The 21,082-nt window shown below is 40.2% G+C and overlaps 1 protein-coding gene across 6 annotated transcripts in view; it reads right to left on the bottom strand.

Annotated features, from left to right (window-relative positions):
• ubxn4 (UBX domain protein 4) overlaps positions 1–21,082 on the bottom strand; it is a 133,972-nt gene that overhangs the window by 97,208 nt on the left and 15,682 nt on the right. For all 6 annotated transcript variants that reach the window (XM_036138760.1, XM_036138758.1, XM_036138761.1 and 3 more), the window contains exons 5-6: positions 17,997–18,141; positions 13,702–13,822 (exon numbers count right to left, since the gene is read on the bottom strand). In XM_036138760.1, the coding sequence (XP_035994653.1) occupies positions 13,702–13,822; positions 17,997–18,141 (266 nt within the window). The remainder of the gene's footprint in view (positions 1–13,701; positions 13,823–17,996; positions 18,142–21,082) is intronic.

The following is a 21,082-nucleotide window of genomic DNA, read 5'->3' as shown; positions in this document are numbered from 1 at the left end:
CCGCCAAGGTTGCCCTTTGTCACCGATTCTGTTCATAACTTTTATGGACAGAATTTCTAGGCGCAGCCAAGGTGTTGAGGGGATCCGTTTTGGTGGCCTTAGGATTGCGTCTCTGCTATTCGCGGATGACGTGGTCCTATTGGCTTCATCAGGGCGTGATCTACAGCTCTCACTGGAGCGGTTCGCAGCCGAGTGCGAAGCGGCCGGGATGAAAATCAGTGCCTCCAAATCCGAGACCATGGTCTTGAACCGGAAAAGGGTAGGATGCCTTCTCCGGGTTGGGGAGGATGTGCTGCCCCTAGTGGAGGAGTTCAAGTATCTTGGGGTCTTGTTCACGAATGAGGGGAGGATGGAGCGGGAGATCGACAGGCGGATTGGTGCAGCGTCTGCTGTGAAGCGGGCGCTGTACCGATCCGTTGTGGTGGAGAGAGAGCTGAGCCAAAAGGCGAAGCTCTCGATTTACCGGTCGATCTACGTTCCTACCCTCATCTATGGTCACGAGCATTGGGTTGTGACCGAAAGAACGAGATCCCGGATACAAGCGGCCGAAATTAGTTTTCTCCGTAGTGTGTCTGGGCTCTCCCTTAGAGATAGGGTGAGGAGCTCAGTCATCCGGGGAGGACTCAGAGTAGAGCCGCTGCTCCTCCACGTCGAGAGAAGCCAGTTGAGGTGGCTCGGGCATCTGGTCAGGATGCCTCCTGGACGCCTCCCTGGTGAGGCGTTCCGGGCATGTCCCACCGGGAGGAGGCCCAGGGGAAGACCCAGGACACGCTGGAGGGACTATGTCTCCCCGCTGGCCTGGGAACGCCTTGGGATTCCTCCTGAGAAGCTGGCCCAAGTGGCCGGGGAGAGGGACGTCTGGGCCTCCCTACTGAAGCTGCTACCCCCGCGACCCGACCCCGGATAAGCGGAAGAAGACGGACGGATGCACGTATATACGCATAGGTACGTGTGTATGTTTATTTATATTATATATATATATATATATATATATATATATATATATATATATATATATATATATATATATATATACATATATCTATGCGCCTACATACATACGTACCTATGCGTATATACGTGCATCCGTCCGTCTTCTTCCGCTCATCCGGGGTTGGATGAGACATTTACATTCCTATTTCCTTTTTTGTATTTTTTTGGTATTCTTTTGATCCATTGTAGATATGAAGATTCACTGTATATAACTGAATGCACCTTCCCTACTCTGCACCTTCTTGTATGAGCCGATGTGACGAGTGAATTTCTCCATTGTGAGATCAATAAAGACCATCTTATCTTATCTTAAAGGTCTAAAGATTTCTAAGGTCAATGTAACTGATGCTGCCTTATCTGATCATTTTTCTATTACCTTTGAAAGCATAATTTCCAGTGACTAATTTAGCCAAAGGGACATCGTAAGAAAACGCACCATTACAGGGGGAATAGACAGCAAATCGGCGTCTATAGCAGCTCTTGCCGCCGCCTACATTTCCCCGATTATATAATGGAGCGATATCTGTGCCTTCTGGTTGAGCGCGCAGGAACCAATCTGAGCTCAACTCTGAAAAAGTCTTCTTGCGCGACGCTTGCGGAGAAACAGCCAAGCGAGCGCACAGCACAGCTGGTGTTGAGCATGGAATGAGCAGGTCGAGCGCGCTAGCAAAGAAGGAACTGAGCGCGCGCGCGACCGGTTTTGAGCGTGCGCGTGTTGTCTCACTGCGCGCTCGGAAGTTAGTAAATTGTCATATATTCACCTAATCTTATCTGTTTTATATGGTGTAATTCAAATTCAACTAATTTTATGCAAAACCTTTAAAACATGATAACATGTGAAATTTTTTTTTAAGAATAATAAAAAAACAAAGGTTGTTTTTGAAGAATTGATCATTCACTTTTTTTTTTTTTTTTTGCTTTTTATTTAATTTAAAACATGCACTCTGACTCTATTCTTTAAATAATCACCTGTCTTGAAAGCTTCCAAAATACATCAGGGAGACTATTTTTCAAAATTCTCCCCTTCGGGGCTCGGGCACCGGCATAAGTGCACCCTGATACCTGATAGTGTGTGGCCTGCTACTGTAAAAAACTTTGACTGCCCTGCCATTAAGGACAATGCCACGGAAACTTTTATCCAAGCTTACTCTGCTACTTCAACCTTGGGCTGCAACTCAGTAGATGAGCTAGTAGATAACTTTCATTCTAAAGTCTCAGACATCATTGACTGCATTGCTTCAGTTAAAGTGAAAGTTCTTTCCAGGGAAAAAAAATCTCCTTGGAGAAATTGCTCCAGCAGTTAGAGGTGAAAAAAGGGAGTGTCGAAAAGCTGAACGCAGATGGAGAAAGAACAGACTGCAGGTTCACTATGACATCTATAAAGAGAGACTTTACAGATATAACAGATATTTACAATTAAAAAATGCAAGAGAATCTTTCTTCTCTGAGATCATCAAGAAAAACATTAATAATGCTCGTGTCTTATTTCCCACAGGTGACAGGTTAACAAATCCTCCTGTGTCCATGACTTCCAAACTCCACTCCACCCGGGCCTGCAATGAATTTGCTAACTTCTTTACTGAGAAAATCCTAAAAATTAGAAGATCAGCTTGTACTTCCATGTCAACACCAGAACCAAAGCTGTATCCAACTGGAACCTATCCTGACAAAATGTCCCAATTCAGCCAAATAAACCACAAAAGCTTAGAGGAGATCATTCAGCAGCTAAGTTCCTCCTACTGCTGCCTTGATGTTCTCCCCTTAGCTTTCTTTAAGAAAGTTTTGCCTGTCATAGTGTCTGAGTTGACTCAGATAATAAACACGTCCCTTCTGTCAGGTGTTTCCCCCCAGTCCTTAAAAACAGCAATTATCAAACCACGGCTGAAAAACAACAATTTAGACAAACTACTACTCCAGAACTACAGGCCCATCTCAAACCTCCCCTTTATCAGTAAGATTATTGAAAAAGCTGTGTTTCAACAATTAAACACCTTCTTAACAACGACCAGCCACTTTGACGTTTTCCAGTCTGGCTTCCGTGCTCTCCACAGTACAGAGACCGCCCTTATCAAGGTGTTTAATGACATCGATATAAATACAGACTGCGGAAGAACCACCGTGCTGGTACTATTGGATCTCAGTGCACCATTTGATACCGTCGATCACTCCATTCTGTTAGAACACCTGGAGAACTGGGTCGGCCTCTCTAGTACAGCTCTCAACTGGTTTAAATCCTACTTAAAGGACAGGGACTTTTTTGTATCAGTAGGTGACTTTATATCAGAAATGACAAAAATCACATGTGGGGTTCCCCAAGGGTCCATTCTGGGTCCCCTCCTGTTCAACATCTACATGCTCCCTCTTGCTCAGATCATAAAAAACAACAACATCAGCTACCATAACTACGCAGATGACACACAGCTTTACATCACCATGTCACCAGGTGACTATGAACCAGTTCAGGCACTGAGTAAATGCCTAGAAGAAATCAATGCCTGGATGTGCCACAATTTTCTTCAATTGAATAAAAATAAAACAGAAGTAATAATATTTGGACCAATAGAGGACAGATCAAAGGTTAGCACACAGCTTCAGTCGCTTCAACTAGAAACCACTGATCAGGCCCAAAACCTGGGTGTAGTGATGGACTCAGACCTGAACCTCCAAAAGCATCTAAAGACAATTACAAGATCAACTTTCTATCACCTGAAGAACATTTCCAGGATTAAAGGACTAATGTCTCAAAAGGATCTGGAAAGACTAATCCATGAGTTTATTTTTAGTTGAATTGATTACTGCAACGGTGTTTTCGAAGGTCTGCCTAAAAAGTGGATCAGACAGCTGCAGCTGATCCACGCGTCCTCACTAAGACTAAGAAAGTAGAGCACATAACCCCAGTTCTAAAGTCCTTACACTGGCTCCCTATATCTCAGAGAATAGACTTTAAAATACTTCTGTTAGTCTATAAATTCCTGAATGGCTCAGCACCTAAATACATCACAGACTTGTTATCAGTGTATCAACCATCCAGAGCACTAACGTCTTCTGGCTGCAGCCTTCTCTGCATACCTAGAACCAGAACTAAACAAGGAGAAGCAGCATTTAGTTTGTACGCTCCACTTAACTGGAACAAACTTCCAGAAAACTGTACAAGTGCGGAAAACCTGATTTCTTTTAAATCAAGATTAAAAACACATTTGTTTAGGACTGTTCTAGTTAAACTGTTCTACTGAAACAGCATTAGTTCAACTTTTTTAGTCCAACTGTTTATTGATGTTCTATTTTGTTTCTACGTTTTATTCCTACTTGTTTATATTGTGTTTTATTTTCCTGTATTTTAATCATGTAAAACACTTTGCATTGGCTCTGTACTGAATTGTACTATACAAATAAATTTGCCTTGCCATGTGTATTTCTTACTGCTGATATTCGTAATATGCCATATCTTTCTTATTTATTCAATTTATTCTGTACTATTGGATAGATTCTGTAGGTTTCTTCCTTGCATTCCTCCCTGTCTGTACTGGTTTATCATCCTCCCTCTGCCAGAGCAACCAGTTAATTAGCGGATCCTGTTCACCTGTGTCTCCTTGTTTTGCCCATATTTTGCCGTCTCCCTGTTAAGCCCTCAGTACCGGTAAGTGCATATTACACTTTAATCATGTCGTTAATGCAGTTGTAGATATTGCTAACTTCATAAAAGCAAAGGCATCGGTTTCTGAGGGAAACCGATACAGATCATCAGGACTTGCTTTAGCGCTCTCGTGTCCGCTGGTTAAGTTTGGGCAAAGTGATCCAATGAGTGTGGGAGCTGAAAGAGGAGATTTGGGCGTTTTGGAGTTATTGGGGAAATACGACACATTTCCTGACCTGAGGGACAAGAACTGGCTTTGTGACTTTGATTTTACTGTGGATATATTTTCACACAGGAATGAGCTGAATTTAAAGCTACAGGGGAATCAATCAAAGCCAAAGTTTATTTATATAGCACTTTTCAACAGTCCATATGGTGCACAAAGTGCTTTACAAGCTAAAATACAAACAAAAGAAGCCAATTTTATTTTATGTATTTTGCTGAGCCAAAATAGATAAAATATAAAAATTTATAGGAAAATAACAGGATAATAAGAAATAACTAAAGGGTGCATGACAGCACAATTCAAAACAATTATAAGAGCTATTCAGAAAAACAAAATCACAAGATAAACAAAAGTTATTCACAGAAAAATCAGCTTGTGCACATCAACACACATGTGAGATCCTTCAAATACTTTTAAGCTTCACTTAACGAAGCCACGTTTCCAAACCTGCGGAGGACGGCACAGAAGATGCTGCACTGTTTGGCTTAGCCTGTGTGTGTGAGCCGGTCATCATGAACTTCAACAAAGCCCGTCACAGATCTAAGTTCACGGACCAACACCTGAGCTCTATCCTGAGAACTGCTGCAACAAAACTAACTCCAGACTTGTACTGGCATAAAAAGGAAACCAACAGCACTGTTCCTACTGAAAGTGGATGTGATTTTACTATGTTGTGGGGAAAAAAACATTTGGAAAATAAATGGAAAATAATTTCTACAATAAGGCTTGCATATTCATGCTTTACTGCCTGTTAAAGGGAAAACCTTGTATGCAATGGCTTTTACATCTCATTTTTAGTTTTACTCAAATACTTCATACATCTGCTCCTGGCCCGGCCCCTCTGTAAGATTAAAGAACCAATTGTGGCCCACGAGTGAAAAAGTTTGCCCACCCTAGAGCATATGATTGGTTCAGTGAAACAAAAAAAGTGTGTAAGAAAAAGGTTATCAAGCAACAGGGATAGGTACAGCCTTGAGAGGATTTTGTAGGAAAACATACTCAAGAGTTTGGGGAAAATCACAAGGTGTGGAATGTGGGTGGAGACAGAAGAACAACTCAACTTTATTCACTTCATCGATCCCAAATTCACAACAAATCTCATCTGTTACGTAAACAGATCTATATACAGACGTTATAATACCTTCAACACTATCACGCAGACACATTTAAATTTAATTACATGCACTCTAGCTCAATCCTAGTTATTAAAAAATTATGTCCAGTTCAGATAAATAAGCTAGCTGGTCAAAGGTTTTATATCCAAGGAAACTGAGCAAAAGGAAGAAACCTCTAGCAGAACTTTGCTCATCTGCCGTGGCTGACTGAGGATCTGAGCAGTCGCTAAAACAAAACACAAATAAGAAGCATTCCCTGAGCTGCCTATGAACATTTTCTCCAACATAACTGCTCCGGAGGCAACTAGAGTTGGGTAAAGACTAGGGATTTGTTTCACCCAGTGTGAAAACGGCAATATGTTTTAATGGCAAAAAAATAAAAAACCATAACGTGCTTCTTTTTACAGGCTGAAAGTGAAAAAAATCCAATCTTTATACAGAATGAGTCCTAACCAGGAATAACCCCTCAGTCATATATTGTGGAGCATTAAAAAGCAAGCAAACTCCACCTGCTGTTCGCAGCTTGGCTGTGCTCTACTGTTGGTTTTAAAAAGAGCCAGTACAGCCAAGAGGTGGTGAACCCTCCTAGAGTTGGCTTAGCACCACCTCCAGCTATTAGAGCTGTGTGCTCTGCCGCTAATAAGCATTGCTGTGCAAACGCTTCAAAGAAATCTGTGAAAAACTGTAAAGAATAAGAGTTAACAAATCATTATAGATAAAAATAGATGACACAAAAATACAAAGTGTTTGTATTATCATATTTGCAAGAATGCCTTAAACTTTCTAAGGATAAAATAACTCACTGGGATAAAATGAATTACCCAGTGAGTTATAAAACTGTCTGCCTCGAAACTCTACTACATTGTGTTTATTCAGCCCGCTCTGTTCCAGCCAGTCAGCTACTGCTAACGATAACCTTGCATGCCAATATATGGATGCCCAATGCGATTATCTGGTTTTAAAGGTGTAGGGAAACTTTTAAGTTTAGCATTGTTGTGTCATTCTTGAATGAGTCACTCAAAAAAATGACACATTCAAGTGAACCAAATCAGTTCAAAAACTCGTTTGTTCATTTCTGAGTACAGTTGAGGAGGTCAGAGCACGTCCCGGCCGGTACTGGAACTTCCACACCTGTCACACCTGTGAATGTGAACAAAGCACTGAATGCTCGATGTGATTCACTCTACTGTTTCCTCTTGCGGGGGATACGCTGTCATGCCCCAGGGAATAGTGTCTGTTTCTCCAGGCTAACAAGCACTAGTCAGGTGGGCCGCTGTTGATTTGAAATATGGTAGTGCCCCATGAATAGTTGCAGCTAGGTTCCCTCTCTTGTGGGGAAGTACTGTGCTGCTTTGTTCACGGCCCGAACAAAGCAGGCAGTGATACCCAAAAGTTGTATTTATAGAAGTATGTTTTCCTCTTTCCATCTGAGCTGACTGACTTCCAGTTTACTAGAACTTTAAAATAAGGTAAGGAGAAATTGTTGAAAAGTCCGTCTGAACTTTGTTACTTGTTTAACTATAACGAAACCAAGTAGGGAGTTAACAATGGATAAATAGCACACTTAGTGTTACTAAAGCCATGGCTATTGCTTGCGTTCAGACCAAATGGCTTTTGTGCATTAAGAGGTCCCGCGGAGAATCACGTGCATTTTGCGCTGCCCGTTTCAAAGCTTTCAGTGCGTTCCCTGATGCCCATTAGGCTTGACGCACTTCAAGCGCCTCCAGAGTGGCCAACGCAAGAGTTGGAAAATCGGAACTTTTGCAGCTGAACATGGAGTGTCAACCAATCAGAGACCTGATTGGTTTTCCTGACAGGAAAAATATTTTTACGTCAGATTACTGAGAAATGTTCAAATCTAGCCTCCTGAATGATGCCCACTAACCTTAGAAAGATGCTTTCCAGCTGAAATGTAGCTGGTGGACAGACTGGAGATAGTGGCACTGATGCAGGTCAGCAGGTTATCAAACTGGGCTTGGGTGAGGCGTAAATAGTGCTGAAAGCAACCCTTATCTATGTGCAGCTCCTGCAGTAGGTGATGAAACTCACCAAACTCAAAATGCCTCAGAAATATTTGGTGAATTCAACTATATTATTCAGTAAATAAAGCCAAGCCACTTCGCCACATTTACTTCAACTGCAGTCATGTCTTGATGAGATCAAAAGCTGGATGACTAAGTTTCCTACTTTTAGACTCTGACAAGACAGAAGTTGTAATCTTTGAACCAGAGTCCTCAAAAAAACTTTTCAATCACTTAATCTGGATGGCATTAACTTGGCCTCTGGTAATAAAGTAAACAATCTTGCTGTTATTTTTGACCAAGACATGTCATTTAAATCCCATATTAAACAGGTTTCCAGAGTTTCCTTTTTTCACCTCAGGAATAATCGCCAAAATTAGAAACATTCTGTCCAGGAGCGATGCTGAAAAACTAGACTGATGTGCTATAAAATTTGCCTTACAGAGTTTAAATTTAGGACTTTGAGGAAATGTTTGCCTTAGTCATGAACAAACTAACTTTACTAAAGTGAAATAATTTTTATAGGTTGGATATTTGCGCTATGCTGATTGGGCAGAGTGTTCTTTGGGTTGGACTCTAAGAGGAGCTTTCCACTGTGCTCCAGGAGCAGTGTTTGGATCAGGGGTCAGAAACAACTTTTTCAACCAAACACTCTATAGAGACAAAACTTAGCTTGCAGTGCATTGAGAGAAAGCCTGGCTAAATCTAGGGATGTGATTTAGGTTATTAAATACAGCACCCCTGTCTGCATGTAGAAAGTTGAAGAGTCCTTCTTCTTGACTTTTGTTTCCTTCAGGTGTGATGGTTTGTAAATATTAGGGTTGTCATGATACTAGAATTTTAAACTCAATATCGATACCCAGGAAACTATTTGATACTCTACCATTTTCGATACAAAATAAATAAGTCAAATATAACCCATGCCTGGTAGCATGCTAGCCACAGCTAACAACAACACTGATGCAGCTCACTGGTTTTGCTGACATGGCTAATATGTTTAATGTATTAAATTATGAGCGGGTAAATTATTAGCCTGTAGGAATTCATCATAAAGATTGAGATGTTTGGCAAAGTTTATTGAGCTACTTCGTCGTCAACACTTTGAAGCAAGGTTTGCACACAGGCTTGTCAAGATCTTTGGGTGTTCGTTCTCCATTTGCCTCACGTGCCAAAATATTTAGCAGGGCAGTCAAACTTTTTTACAGTAGCAGGCCACACACTATCAGGTAGGAGGGTGCACTTATGCCGGTGCCCGAGCCCCGAAGGGGAGAGTTTTGAAAAATACAGTCTCCCTGATGTATTTTGGATGCTTTCAAGACAGGTGATTATTTAAAGAATAGAGTCAGAGTGCATGTTCTAAATTGAATAAAAAACAAAAAAAAGTGAATGATCAATTCTTCAATAGCAACCTTTGTTTTTTTATTATTATTCTTAAAACATTTTTTCACATGTTATCATCATGTTTTAACAAGGTTTTGAACAAATTTGCATAAAATTTGTTGAATTTTAATTACTAGCACCATATAAAACAGATCAGATTAGGTGAACATATGACAATTTACTAACTTCTGAGTGCGCAGTGAGACAACACGCGCGCGCTCAAAACCGGTCTTGTGCGCGCTCAACCAGAAGGCACAAATATCGCTCCATTATATAATCAGGGAAATGTAGGCGGCGGCAAGAGCTGCTATAAATGGCGATTTGCCGCCGTTGACCGGCTACTTTTAACTGCCCTGATTTAGTGTCGATACCATGCTAAATTAGCATTGTATCCGGATACAGCGTATTCTGAAAAGTACTTTTCAGAGGATCGATGCTATTGACAACCCTCGTAAATAGTAAAATTATATTTTGTTGTGACCCACTCTGGTTGGTCTTTTATATTAATTTCGTTGCACTTTAGTTGAACATTTTACTGCACTTCCTTGGACAAAACCTTCTTGTTTTTCCTAGCCATTGGCCAATCAGTGTGCAGCAGTCTACTTACATCATATTATGGCCCTACTCAGCACTGATCATACCTGCTCCTTAGCAAGGCTGAAAAAAACCCAGCCAATGGGAAAAAACTCATCAAAATGCTCACACATGCCCCTTTTCCACTGCTGTTGTCTGCCCTCCACCACTCTACTCGCCCTGCCCCGTCTCTGCTCCACTGCACTCCTGTTGATTTCCTCCAGCACCCGTAGGGCCAGGGGGTTGGTGACCACCTCCTAGGGATGGCTTTTTAGTACCAATTTCAGCTGTTGGTGTTTTTGCGTCCTGGTGCAATAAAGCATTACGGTGGGGCGACAACTCTAAAGGAATCTGCAGGAATTGGTACAATAAAAACGTTAAGAAATCCAGTGTATCCATTGTTTCGGTCTTCGTAGTATTAATTCAGCAAATCGCGGTTAATTTTTCTTTTTTTTTTCCCAGCCTCAATCACTTGACAAGCAGTCTGCTCACGTAAGAGCTCTACTCCACTCAACTACCACTTATAAGTAGTGTTGCGCCGATGCCATTCTTTGGCCCTGATACCGATACCCGATACCTGGCTGTGCAGTATCGGCCGATACCGATACCATACCGATACCATTACTTTGAAATTTATGTGTGTGTGTATATATGAAGAAGAACAGCATACTACTTGGATGTAAAATAATTGCTATCATGGCTTTGTCAAGCTGCTACCTTATTAAAGCAGGAAAAAAGAGTAATTAAAAGTGAATCCAGTAGAACTACTAAGTGTCGGGAGAGAGAAGACTCCGTTCAAGTGACATACAAACATCAAAATGGTATCTGTGACCTATTTGTTGGTACTCGCCGATACCGACACCACCATTTTAGTACGGTATCGGCGCCCTGGCCGATACTGGTATCGGTGCAACACTACTTATAAGCCAAGAAAAATCAGCCGGGTAGGTTAAAAATTGCAGATGAAAAACTCTCAAAACACATGGAGTGAAGTGCAGCAAAGCAGACTCCGTGGGGGGGTCAAAATTGAGTGGAGCAGAGTAGAGGAGGGCAAAATGGAGCCGGTGTAAAAGCCACGTTGACTTTTTATTTACTTATATGTCAATAGCTCACTCTGGCTGCATACAAAGTTTTTATGAAAAATGATCACGTCCTGCTGCCATATTAGTTGTTATTTTGGTGTTTATGCTCCGTTTTTGCCCAATTTGTTAATAAATAAAGCCTTTCATGTATATTTATAATAACAACGGAAGTATATCACTGTGCATGCACAGCAACAAGGAAGCAGCTAGCGTATATTAGCTTTTCCCAGAGAAACAATGAAGAATGGTCCAAGATCCAGTGGAGGAAAAAAAAAAACACTAATATATGATTCCAAGAGGGAAAAGACCGGAATATTGCTGGGAATACAGTATGAACGTTGATGTTCAATGAAGCCGACGCTAAACCTGACGATTGCTCAGATGTGACCACAGAGTTGATTGATGAGAGTAAATGTTCGGATATGAGGCTCTAAAAGTTGCTGTAGATCAGTGTATTTAATTAGCGGTTGGTCTTCAATCATGCCGAGCAGCCGCTTTACTGCGAGGGATCGCAGACGGCCAGGCTCAGACTGGCATTATAATAGTTCTGTGATACTGCCTGTTGATGGCCCTACCTCTGTTTATATCTGTTCATCGCACCCCGGTGCTAGGTTGTATTTAGCCTAAAAAAAAATAATAATAACACAATCAGGATTGACGCTTGGTGAATTTAACCTTATTGGATCATAATCAAATGTTTTTTGTTAATTTGTTGTTTAAGCATATAACGTGGCTAGATACCTTTAAGACCCCTGCCCAGCAAACAACACAGACTGCTTTATTGACAGTAAGCCATAATCATCAGAATGAACAGAAAAACAGTACTGTGCTGTAATGTGTCTGTAATAATGTTGCATGCAAAGGTTTTCTGGTTAAATTATCGGTTAAGTTAAATATTATGTTTTAGCTTTATTTATTTATTGTGAACCAAGCCGTTTTGTGTATATTTACCATGCCAAGACAGGAAGTACGATATTACATTGAAGTAATGGAGCCAAACAAGTCACCTGTGTCCAGCGGAGGAACAAAAAGAAAGAGGTTAAGTAACCCTTACAGTAGCAGCTCAATTGTCGCCGCCTTGCATTCTGGTAGTTGTGCGGTACTGCTGGCAGGTGACACAACAATGTTTGTGTGTGCTGATCGCACCTGGTTAAAAGTACTTTTTAGTTAAAAAACACTTTCAGGACGAACACGCTTGATGTGTTTGCACACAATGGATTTGTGTTGTGGACCCGCATTCACCAAGGGGCGACCTCAACCAAAATAACTTGTTGAGGTTTCATGCAGAGATAGGAATATGCCTTCACACTGAGCTATTTGTCCCGTTGTGCCTCATCCACCACAGCCCTGCAAGACCACCTGATTCCATAAGACGTGATCACTTTTACTCAAAGGGCTGTGTAGGTTTGGATTTTACTTCTCCCATAATAATAAAAAAAAATTATTTAAAAACTGCATTTTGTGTTTTCTTGTGTTGTCTTTGACTACTATTTAAACTTGCTTGATGTTCTGATATGCTTTAGTGCGACAAATGTGCAGAAAAATAAGAAATCAGGAAGGGGGCAGACACTTTTCACACCACTCTCTGAATGTAGAGGCTAACCCAAAGCTCTGCCGTCTTCAGTAATTATCATTCTGCCACCACCTGATGGAAGCAGCAAGGAATTACAACTATTCAATGGTCTTGTAGTACACAACTAAATACGGGCACATGTGGTAGCACTACACTAGTGCTTTTTAATGCCAGTGGCATCAAACATTTAGACAGTTCCTAAAGTGAAAAAATATCAGGAGTAGCGGGGAGGACTTTTAGCGAGCCTAAGAGTGTCTTAAGCAGGGAAGATGGTGGAAACAGAGAGAGGAGATTGGTTGATCCACCACATAAACAGTGGAGGAAAATAGGACATAAGCTTCTTTAATAATCAGTCAATTATTAATATGTAGATAAAATTTACTTTATCATCTCCATAGGAGTTGAACCAGTGTTCAGAATTAACTTCCTGATTCACCAGCCAACCTGAAAATAAACCGGCCAAGCAGATTTTCTTACCAGACAATATATTAATTCTGACTGGCCCCTGCTAAATATCTCTACATAATCCCGCTACGTAATTAGCCGGAGCTAAACGCTAGTCGTTAGCAAACGGACATGACATAGTTGCTATCATTCTCGCTTCAGGTGTGCGAGTGTTTGTGTAGGTGCGCGTTTGTTGTCATGCGAACTGAAAGCAGAGGAACACAAAGAAGCACAAACCCAAATGATGACTGAAAAACACGGCTTATTTGGTACAAACATTTACTCGCTATGTGGCAGCTAGACCTCTGACATTTACTTGCCAAACAGACAATTTATTATTTTAATATTTTGAGAATCCTTTCCTTTGAATCCCACTGTACAGGAGCTGACGACTATGAATCTTGGGATAGTGTATAGTGGCCTCCCCCCACCCAAGGGCATGGAGTGCTTTTTGTTTTACAGTTTGTGTCAGAGTCTCCAGCAGACCGTTTGATTGTCCCAACTTTCAGGACAGCTAGCATCTGGGCTTTAGTGACATCATACCAATTATAATGAAAGGCATGTTTAGCTTTACTATTGTACACCTCACAATAAAACAAAGTCATAAGTACACCCTGTCAATATTAAACAGAAATGAATACAAACCCCATTTGCTCATACCTTTCTATCTTAGAATTCGGGTTTTCACTTTCAGAACATGTAGCTTGACAAAAAAGGGAATTCTCCATAGAGGGCTTTGCACTTGAAACACTGTCTTCATCCACAGAACTTGAAAGGGATCCTGGAAAAGAATACAGAAGAAAAAGGGCAGTTATTAATTGTTTAACATATTGCAAGAATAAATCTGGTCAATTGTAAAGTCTGGCAAAAGCTAAATTTGCTAAAAAGTGTTAATGTGGTAAGCAAGACGTAGTAAGGGTTTAAAGGAGGTGTTTCCCTCTTCCAGGCATTTCTAGGTTAGTTGAAAAACAACAAGTTCAGAGTAAAACAGAGTAGGGTGGACAGAAGTGAGTAGGGCCGGTGGAAAAGCGACTTAAGCCAGTGGTTAAGATGAGTCCAAGCTAATGCTTCAGGGCCGAATGTTTGTGAAGCTTCAGCCTTTGACCAAAACCAGCTAACTGATGTAGTGAAGTCATACATCAGCTTCTGAGAGGACAGGCATGCAGACTAACATTGTCTTCAGCTTCAACAACAAACCATGGTTCTCATCACACCTCAGGCAGCTGCATTGCACCAAAGAAGAAGATTTGCACGGTGGTAACCTGGCCCTCTATAAGCAGACGAGAAACCTGAAGTCCAGTTCCACCGGCTCCTATTAGCTACACACAGCACTGCTTCGCAAAGTGTTTCAGGAGCAGGTTTTTTTTCAGGGTCAGACCGGGCTCCTTCAGGTCTACTGAACAGCCAGGTCAAACCGAGTGGACTCCAGAGGAGTTTGGAGCGCTTGTTAGTGATCGGCCGTGGGGCGTGGCGAAATCACAGGCTTTTCTCTGGGGAAGTCTAGAAAAGCTGAAGAGCAACAACATTAATATTAAGGACCACTATGAGGGGGTTAAAATGAAATAATCTTATTATATACAAACCATTAACCACGCCTGAAGGAAGAAAAAGAAAAAAAGAACACTTTTCAGCTTTCTATACACAGAAGCACTGTATCAGATCCGTGGATTTATTGAGGCTTTCTCTCATTTAAAACACACTGAAAACTGTTAAGTTTTGTCCCTGAAATGTCCATCTGTCCACCTCATGTGGTAGGAGGCAGCGGCCGTCTGCCTTTTAGATTTAGAGCACACGGGGTTATGGAAGGGTGCTTTTTCGCATAGGTGCCCCACTGAAAGAAGCAAACTGGGCCAACACCTGAAAGCTCCCTCTGCTGCCTGCACCCCTGGGAGTCAGCATGAATCAAAATTATTTCACTGCGGCCTTTTAAGCTATTAACATGTTCTCCTCACTCCCGCCATGCCTGTGGTAAAAGATCTCATAATGCTGCAAACTTTAACTTCGTAATAGACAGCTGTAGCGTGCAGCAGTCGGCTGCAGCAGCAGTGGTCGTCATACAGTGCTAGAATTGGGCTAATTTCTGAAAGCTTGTTCCGCTGGGCAGCCGGGGAGTCAGTGCAGAATCAAAGCTTTAAAAATTATTTTACGGTGGTTAAACTTTTTTTTTTTTTTTTTTGCAATTTCTTTGAGCAAAAATACAAGTAACAGTTACATTGGAGATGTTAAGACATTTTAGTAGTGCTCAAAAGTAGTAGGTAGAAGTTCAAGAACTTATAAGAACCTACCCCCAACTACAATATTCGTGTCATATAACATATTTATTTATGTATTTATTTATTTAATCAGGACAGTGCACATTAATGAACAATCTTATACTCTTGTACAGATTGTAAATGAGCCAGATTATAGCATAGTTGCTAATTTACATCTGTCGTCCTAAGGCAGGAAAAATAAAAAAAAAACAGCAACAACACAAGATCACAAAATACAATATCAGTCAAAATACATAGACACACGTTGAAACAATGACATTACAAAACAATAAAATTAGTGAGTGCATGACTGAGAACTTTTAAGAAACTGTTTAAGGCGCTTTTTAAATGTGCAGTAAGTGGAACATTCCCTGATGTTTGTAGGGAGGCTGTTCCAGAAGGGACCCCCTCTGACTGATAGAACAGTTTGTCCAAAGGTTGTTCTTCCGTGGGGGATCTCTAGGTCTCCTCTGGAAGAGGCTCTGGTGCAGATACGTCTGCCAGGTCTAATGTAGGTAGAAAGTGGAGGTGGGGCTAATCCATGCAGAACTTTGTAAATTAAACAACTATTTTTAAAATGGATAAAATTTTCAAACTTGAGCATATTATATTTTTCCAAAATGTTACACTGATGAAATGACAGGGGCTCTTGATCAAAGGTTTTTAAGGATTTTTTGAATAATATTTCTATTGGTTTTAAAGTTGTGTCTCCAGTGAGTGAGTAGGTCGTGATGCAGTAGTCTATATGTGAAAATATCATTGAGTGCAAGAACATTTTAGCAGAACTGATTGTCATCGATGATCTGATTTGCTTAAAGTTACGTATATTATTAAATTTAATTTAATTTTTACATATGCAGTCTTTTGATAGAAGGAGGCATTACGAATCAAAGCACAGTTACATGAATACAGTGTCTTATTTTGAAGGCAATTGTACATAAGAAGATATCTAGTAGTACTTATTGAAAATGTTCAAAAATTATCACATTTAAATGTTTGGGTTACATGCATATTTTTTAAAGATGACATATTTATACCTGTTTTTAAACTGTCTTAGCGTGGTACTCCTCTTTATTTCTATATCTAACCTATTGCACAACACAACTCCTGCTTGGCTGAGCCCCAGACTTGTAAGTGTGGTGTGAACGCCACATCTTCTGAACACAAGTTCTCCTCTCAAATTATAATTTTCTTCTCTACTGTAAACCTTATTTGTATATTGCCAGGAAGTAGATCACGGCTTGCTTTGTACACTACAGCAAGAGTTTTAAATTTGATTAAGTCTTCGATAAGTGAATCTAGATTTCTTTTTTCTTTTTTCTTTATTTATTTTTTTTAAGCCATCAACATGGTCTCCTCGCTCCTGCCTTGGCTGGGGCAAAAGATCTCACTTAAAGCTGTGAATTTTAACTCGATGACTGAGAACAGCCGGGCGAAGGAGCGCTCTGCACTGGCAGCGGTGGCAGCTATAGGCAACTCAGACCCCGGGAAACCCCTGAAAGCTCACTTTGCTGAAAGGTCCAAAGCTTGCAGTCTGAACATTTATTTGTAATGATGTATATTTATCATTTACTGTTTTTTCGCAGATTTCTTTAAAGTGTCAATGTTGCAAACAGGGCGTGGGCGGGCACACAAAGGTGGCGACAAAGCCACCCCAAGGATGCATTTACCTGTAACAGGTAGATGTCTTACGGGACAGACCCCTCAACTAGATGTATGGCTAGCATTGAGCAGAGACATCCCCTCATTAACAATAGCACCAAAGAAAAAAAACAACAACCAGCCGAAGCAGACATGATTCCATCTTCCTTAACTCTACTACCAAGGACTAATAAAGCAGCTTGAGCCATAACACTTTCCATCATGTATCCAACTGGAAACCCACTAAACTTTGGAATTCCTCTGAAAAACAGCTTTGCTGCTCTTGAGCAGGAGCCTATGAAGGATACCTCTCCTCCAAACATCTACAAGAAGCACGAGACTAGATCAACACAACCACCTCCTAAAGTGACCCAGAAACCAAAATTTATGCCAAAAGTTCTTATTGTTGTGGATGCAGCAGTTAATGGAATCGATCGCCTCTGCAGTACAAAAAGAACGAAGGTAATCTGCTTCCCAAATGACACAGTGTGTGATATAACACAGAAAATATCCGCATTAACCACTGATCACACTGATCAACTCAACATTGAGTATCATACATACTGGAGCTAATGACCTCGCCAAGCAGAATCACAAATTCTGAAAAATGAGTTTATTCATCTTCTAAGCAGTGGGAAGTTTGAAAATGAAGGTGTTTATCAGTGGACCAATACCACAAGCTGGACAAATTACAGCAGGCGGCTTATGAGCAATACATGGCTTATTAAAGAATGCTCTGCCGGCTCCGTGAACTTCATTGACAATCATAAGATTTTCTGGGAACGCTATCATCTTTTCAGACACAATGGGGGGTCGGCCTAAATCAAGATGGGAAAAAATGTCACTGCTAATATTTTCAGGGAGGTTAACAACAGAAAGTAAAACACACCAGTGTTTGTATAAAGACTGATGTGATTATTTATTAATCAAAACTTAATAGGGATTAAAAGAGCAAATGTTTCCCAAACAACAAAGCTTTTATATTTGTCATTATCAATAGTGTTTATTTCAGTCTTGGGATTTTGTCTAAACTAAATCAAGCGTTTGAGCAATCAAGCTTACCTTTTGTTGGGTTGGAAATGGTAAACAATGAACCTGGTGAAGCACCAGCTCCAACGGGCACTTCAGGATCTGAGGTAGGCTCTGTGTTGTCAGGCGGCCTGGTCTCCATAGTTACAGCAGAACCTCCTATTCCTTGACTGTGCATCTTCAAGATAATGACAAAGTACATTAGGGGAAAAAAATGAATATAGATGCTGCATCTTTAAAGACAACAAGACGAAGAAATAAGGTGTTCATCTTTTCAGATCCGTGTTCCTATTTATATTTCCAAGGCAATCTAAAATACATTGAAGTGGCATATACAAGATTTAAGGCCCTTTCACATAGGACGTGGTGTGCGCTGCACTTGCCGTGGGGTTCAGCGCAGCATTGGTCTCCCTGTCTGAAAAAAAAAAACAGTTTCTATAGAATGGGTGTCTGTGCACCATGGTCAAAGTTTAGCATAGGTGACAATAATGGGTTTCAGACCACAGCGGCACGGACTGCGTCCTTTGTTGAAGGGCCTTAAGGTTCCATTTTTTGCATACACAAGCTTTATAAATGAAACCCCAGATATTAGCCCGAACAAATTGGGCAGACACAGACACACAGACACAGGTAGATAGAGTAGAGGGACAAAAGCAGGTGGACAGAAGAAGAGCTGCGCCTTATTTTATTATTAGTTTAAGCTGATGTCAAAGCTGACCCCAGGAGGCGTTTCCTTCTTCCAGTCATTTCTATGCCGGTAAAAACACAAACCGCACAAAGTTCAACCAAGTAGGAAGGAGCTAGGCTGGCCAAACCAAGTATAGTCGGTGGAACTGCACCTTTACTTGCACAGAGTGCATTACTGCCTTCGCTATAGTGCTCCGCTTGATAAGTATACAAAAAACAATTGTATTTTGGAATTATTTCCAATTCAATGGGCACACATGAAGAAAGGTAAAGAGAAAGAAGGGGAAGGAAGAAAGGTGAGGGAAAACATTAAAAGGGAAAAAAATAAAGAGAAAGAGAAAATAGAGAAACAAGGGGTGCAAGATAACATCCACTGAGTCTGCTTCTACACCTACAGAAAACGATATAGAAAGAAAAAAAAACACAGGCACAAACAACCATTGCCTATGATATCACTGAAAAATATGTGATATTGTTTGTATACAAGTATTTAGTGACAGCCAAAGCTAACTTTAGGGTTTTTATCTGTATATAAATTAGGGCTGGGTGATGAATAGAATTTACAATGGTTTTAAGATTAAATTTTTTAGAAAACTCAGGATTTTATTTTGCCAATGGACTTATTAGGCTTCCATGCAGAGAATAGCATGCAATGGTAACTATATGTTTAGGAAAATATAGTCAAAATACTCTAAAGAGGAAACTTTTTACCACAAGACGAGGCACTTAAATTTACTGATTTACTTTTTTTTTTTTTTTTTTTTTTTTTTTAATTCTTTATTTTGAGTTTTTCAACAAATTTATACAAATGGGTATTTTTTACATGTACAGAAAAGTACATATATCATTAGTATTTAGACATCTTAACATGTTTCCCATTGTTGAAAGAAAAGAGAGCAAACAGAAACAAAAAAAAAAAAAAAAAAAACACACACATAAGGGAACAGAAGGGAGTGACCATTGCCATTATCTCACATATTCACATTTTCAGAATGAAATCGGGCCTTTTTAAGTTTGTATAATCAATCCATTTTTCCCAGCATGACATGAACCATCCCTGTCTGTTATTTATAGCTGCTGTCATCTCTTCCATTTTATAAATATCCAACATTATGTCCCACCATGTTGACAGATGTGGTACCTCCTGTGATAACCATTTTTTGGTTATACCCTTCTTACTAGCAACTAACAACATGCTCAAAAGAGATTTATCATTTTTCATCCAACCTTGTGGTATGTTTCCAAAGAAAATAGTTTTCATATCAAAGGGAATTATACATTTAAATATCTCCTGTAGTGTTTTGTGGATGTCTTTCCAATATTGTTTAACTACCGAGCAGTCCCACATAATGTGAAAATGGTTTGCCTGCAGGTTTCCACATTTTCTCCAGCAAACAGGAGGATTTCCATCATAGTGTGATTTTTGATATGGGGTAATAAAGTATCTTATCAGTGTTTTCCATCCAAACTCTCTCCATCTCTGGGAAGACGTACATTTCCACTGATGCTTCCAGATCAGAGTCCATTCTTCTTCTGTTATGTTTATTCCTGCTTCTTTCTCCCATAGTGCCTTAACAGTCCCAGTTGAGAACGACACATGACTTGTCAAAAATTTGTACAAAAAAGAAATTAATTTCTTGTTTCCATCCCCTGTGTATGCATTTTTAAATAATTTCAGTAAGTATACATTAACATCCGATGTTAAATCAACCTTTGTTTCTATGTAATGTCGTATTTGTAAGTAGCGGTAGAAATCCTGCTTTTCTAAATTATATTTATGTTTCAGTGTCTCAAATGCAATTACTTTACCATCCTTAATTAGATCATTTATAGTTTTTAACCCTTTAGAAGTCCAAATTTTAAATCGTGAATCTAATTGGTTTGGTATAAAATCAGAGTCGTATGCATACCATTTCAATCCTGCGATATCTTTTTCCAGTTTATATTCTTTCACCACGTTTTGCCACACAGAAAGAGTACATTCAACCCAGGGACTACCGGTATTATGTATATATTTCCCGATATTTGTGTCTGCCAATACAGATTGTATTGGAACTGAAAGAGTTTTCTCCTCTATATTCTTCCACTGAGCATCGCAGGAAACATCACACCAATTTATTACGGTTTTCATTTGTGCAGCTCGGTAATAGTTTCTCAAAGATGGCAGGCCCCATCCTCCTTTTTCTTTATCTAGTTGTAAGGTTTTGAAGCGGACTCTTGGTCTCTTCCCCTCCCATACATATCGTGAAATCATTTTGTCCCATTCATTGAAGACATTTTGATCAATAGATATGGGGAGGGTCTGAAACAAATACAGTAATCTTGGCAAAACATTCATTTTGATGGATTCTATTCTCGAGTGTAGAGTGAAAAAAGGAATCAAGTTCCACCGTTTTATGTCTTCGACAATTTTCTTTAGTAATGGGACATAG

The sequence above is a fragment of the Fundulus heteroclitus genome, chromosome 7, assembly GCF_011125445.2.
Source record: "Fundulus heteroclitus isolate FHET01 chromosome 7, MU-UCD_Fhet_4.1, whole genome shotgun sequence".
NCBI classification, from domain to species: domain Eukaryota; kingdom Metazoa; phylum Chordata; class Actinopteri; order Cyprinodontiformes; family Fundulidae; genus Fundulus; species Fundulus heteroclitus.
The sequence above is the reverse complement of the archived record's forward strand: the minus strand, read 5'-3'. Positions and strand labels throughout refer to the sequence as shown.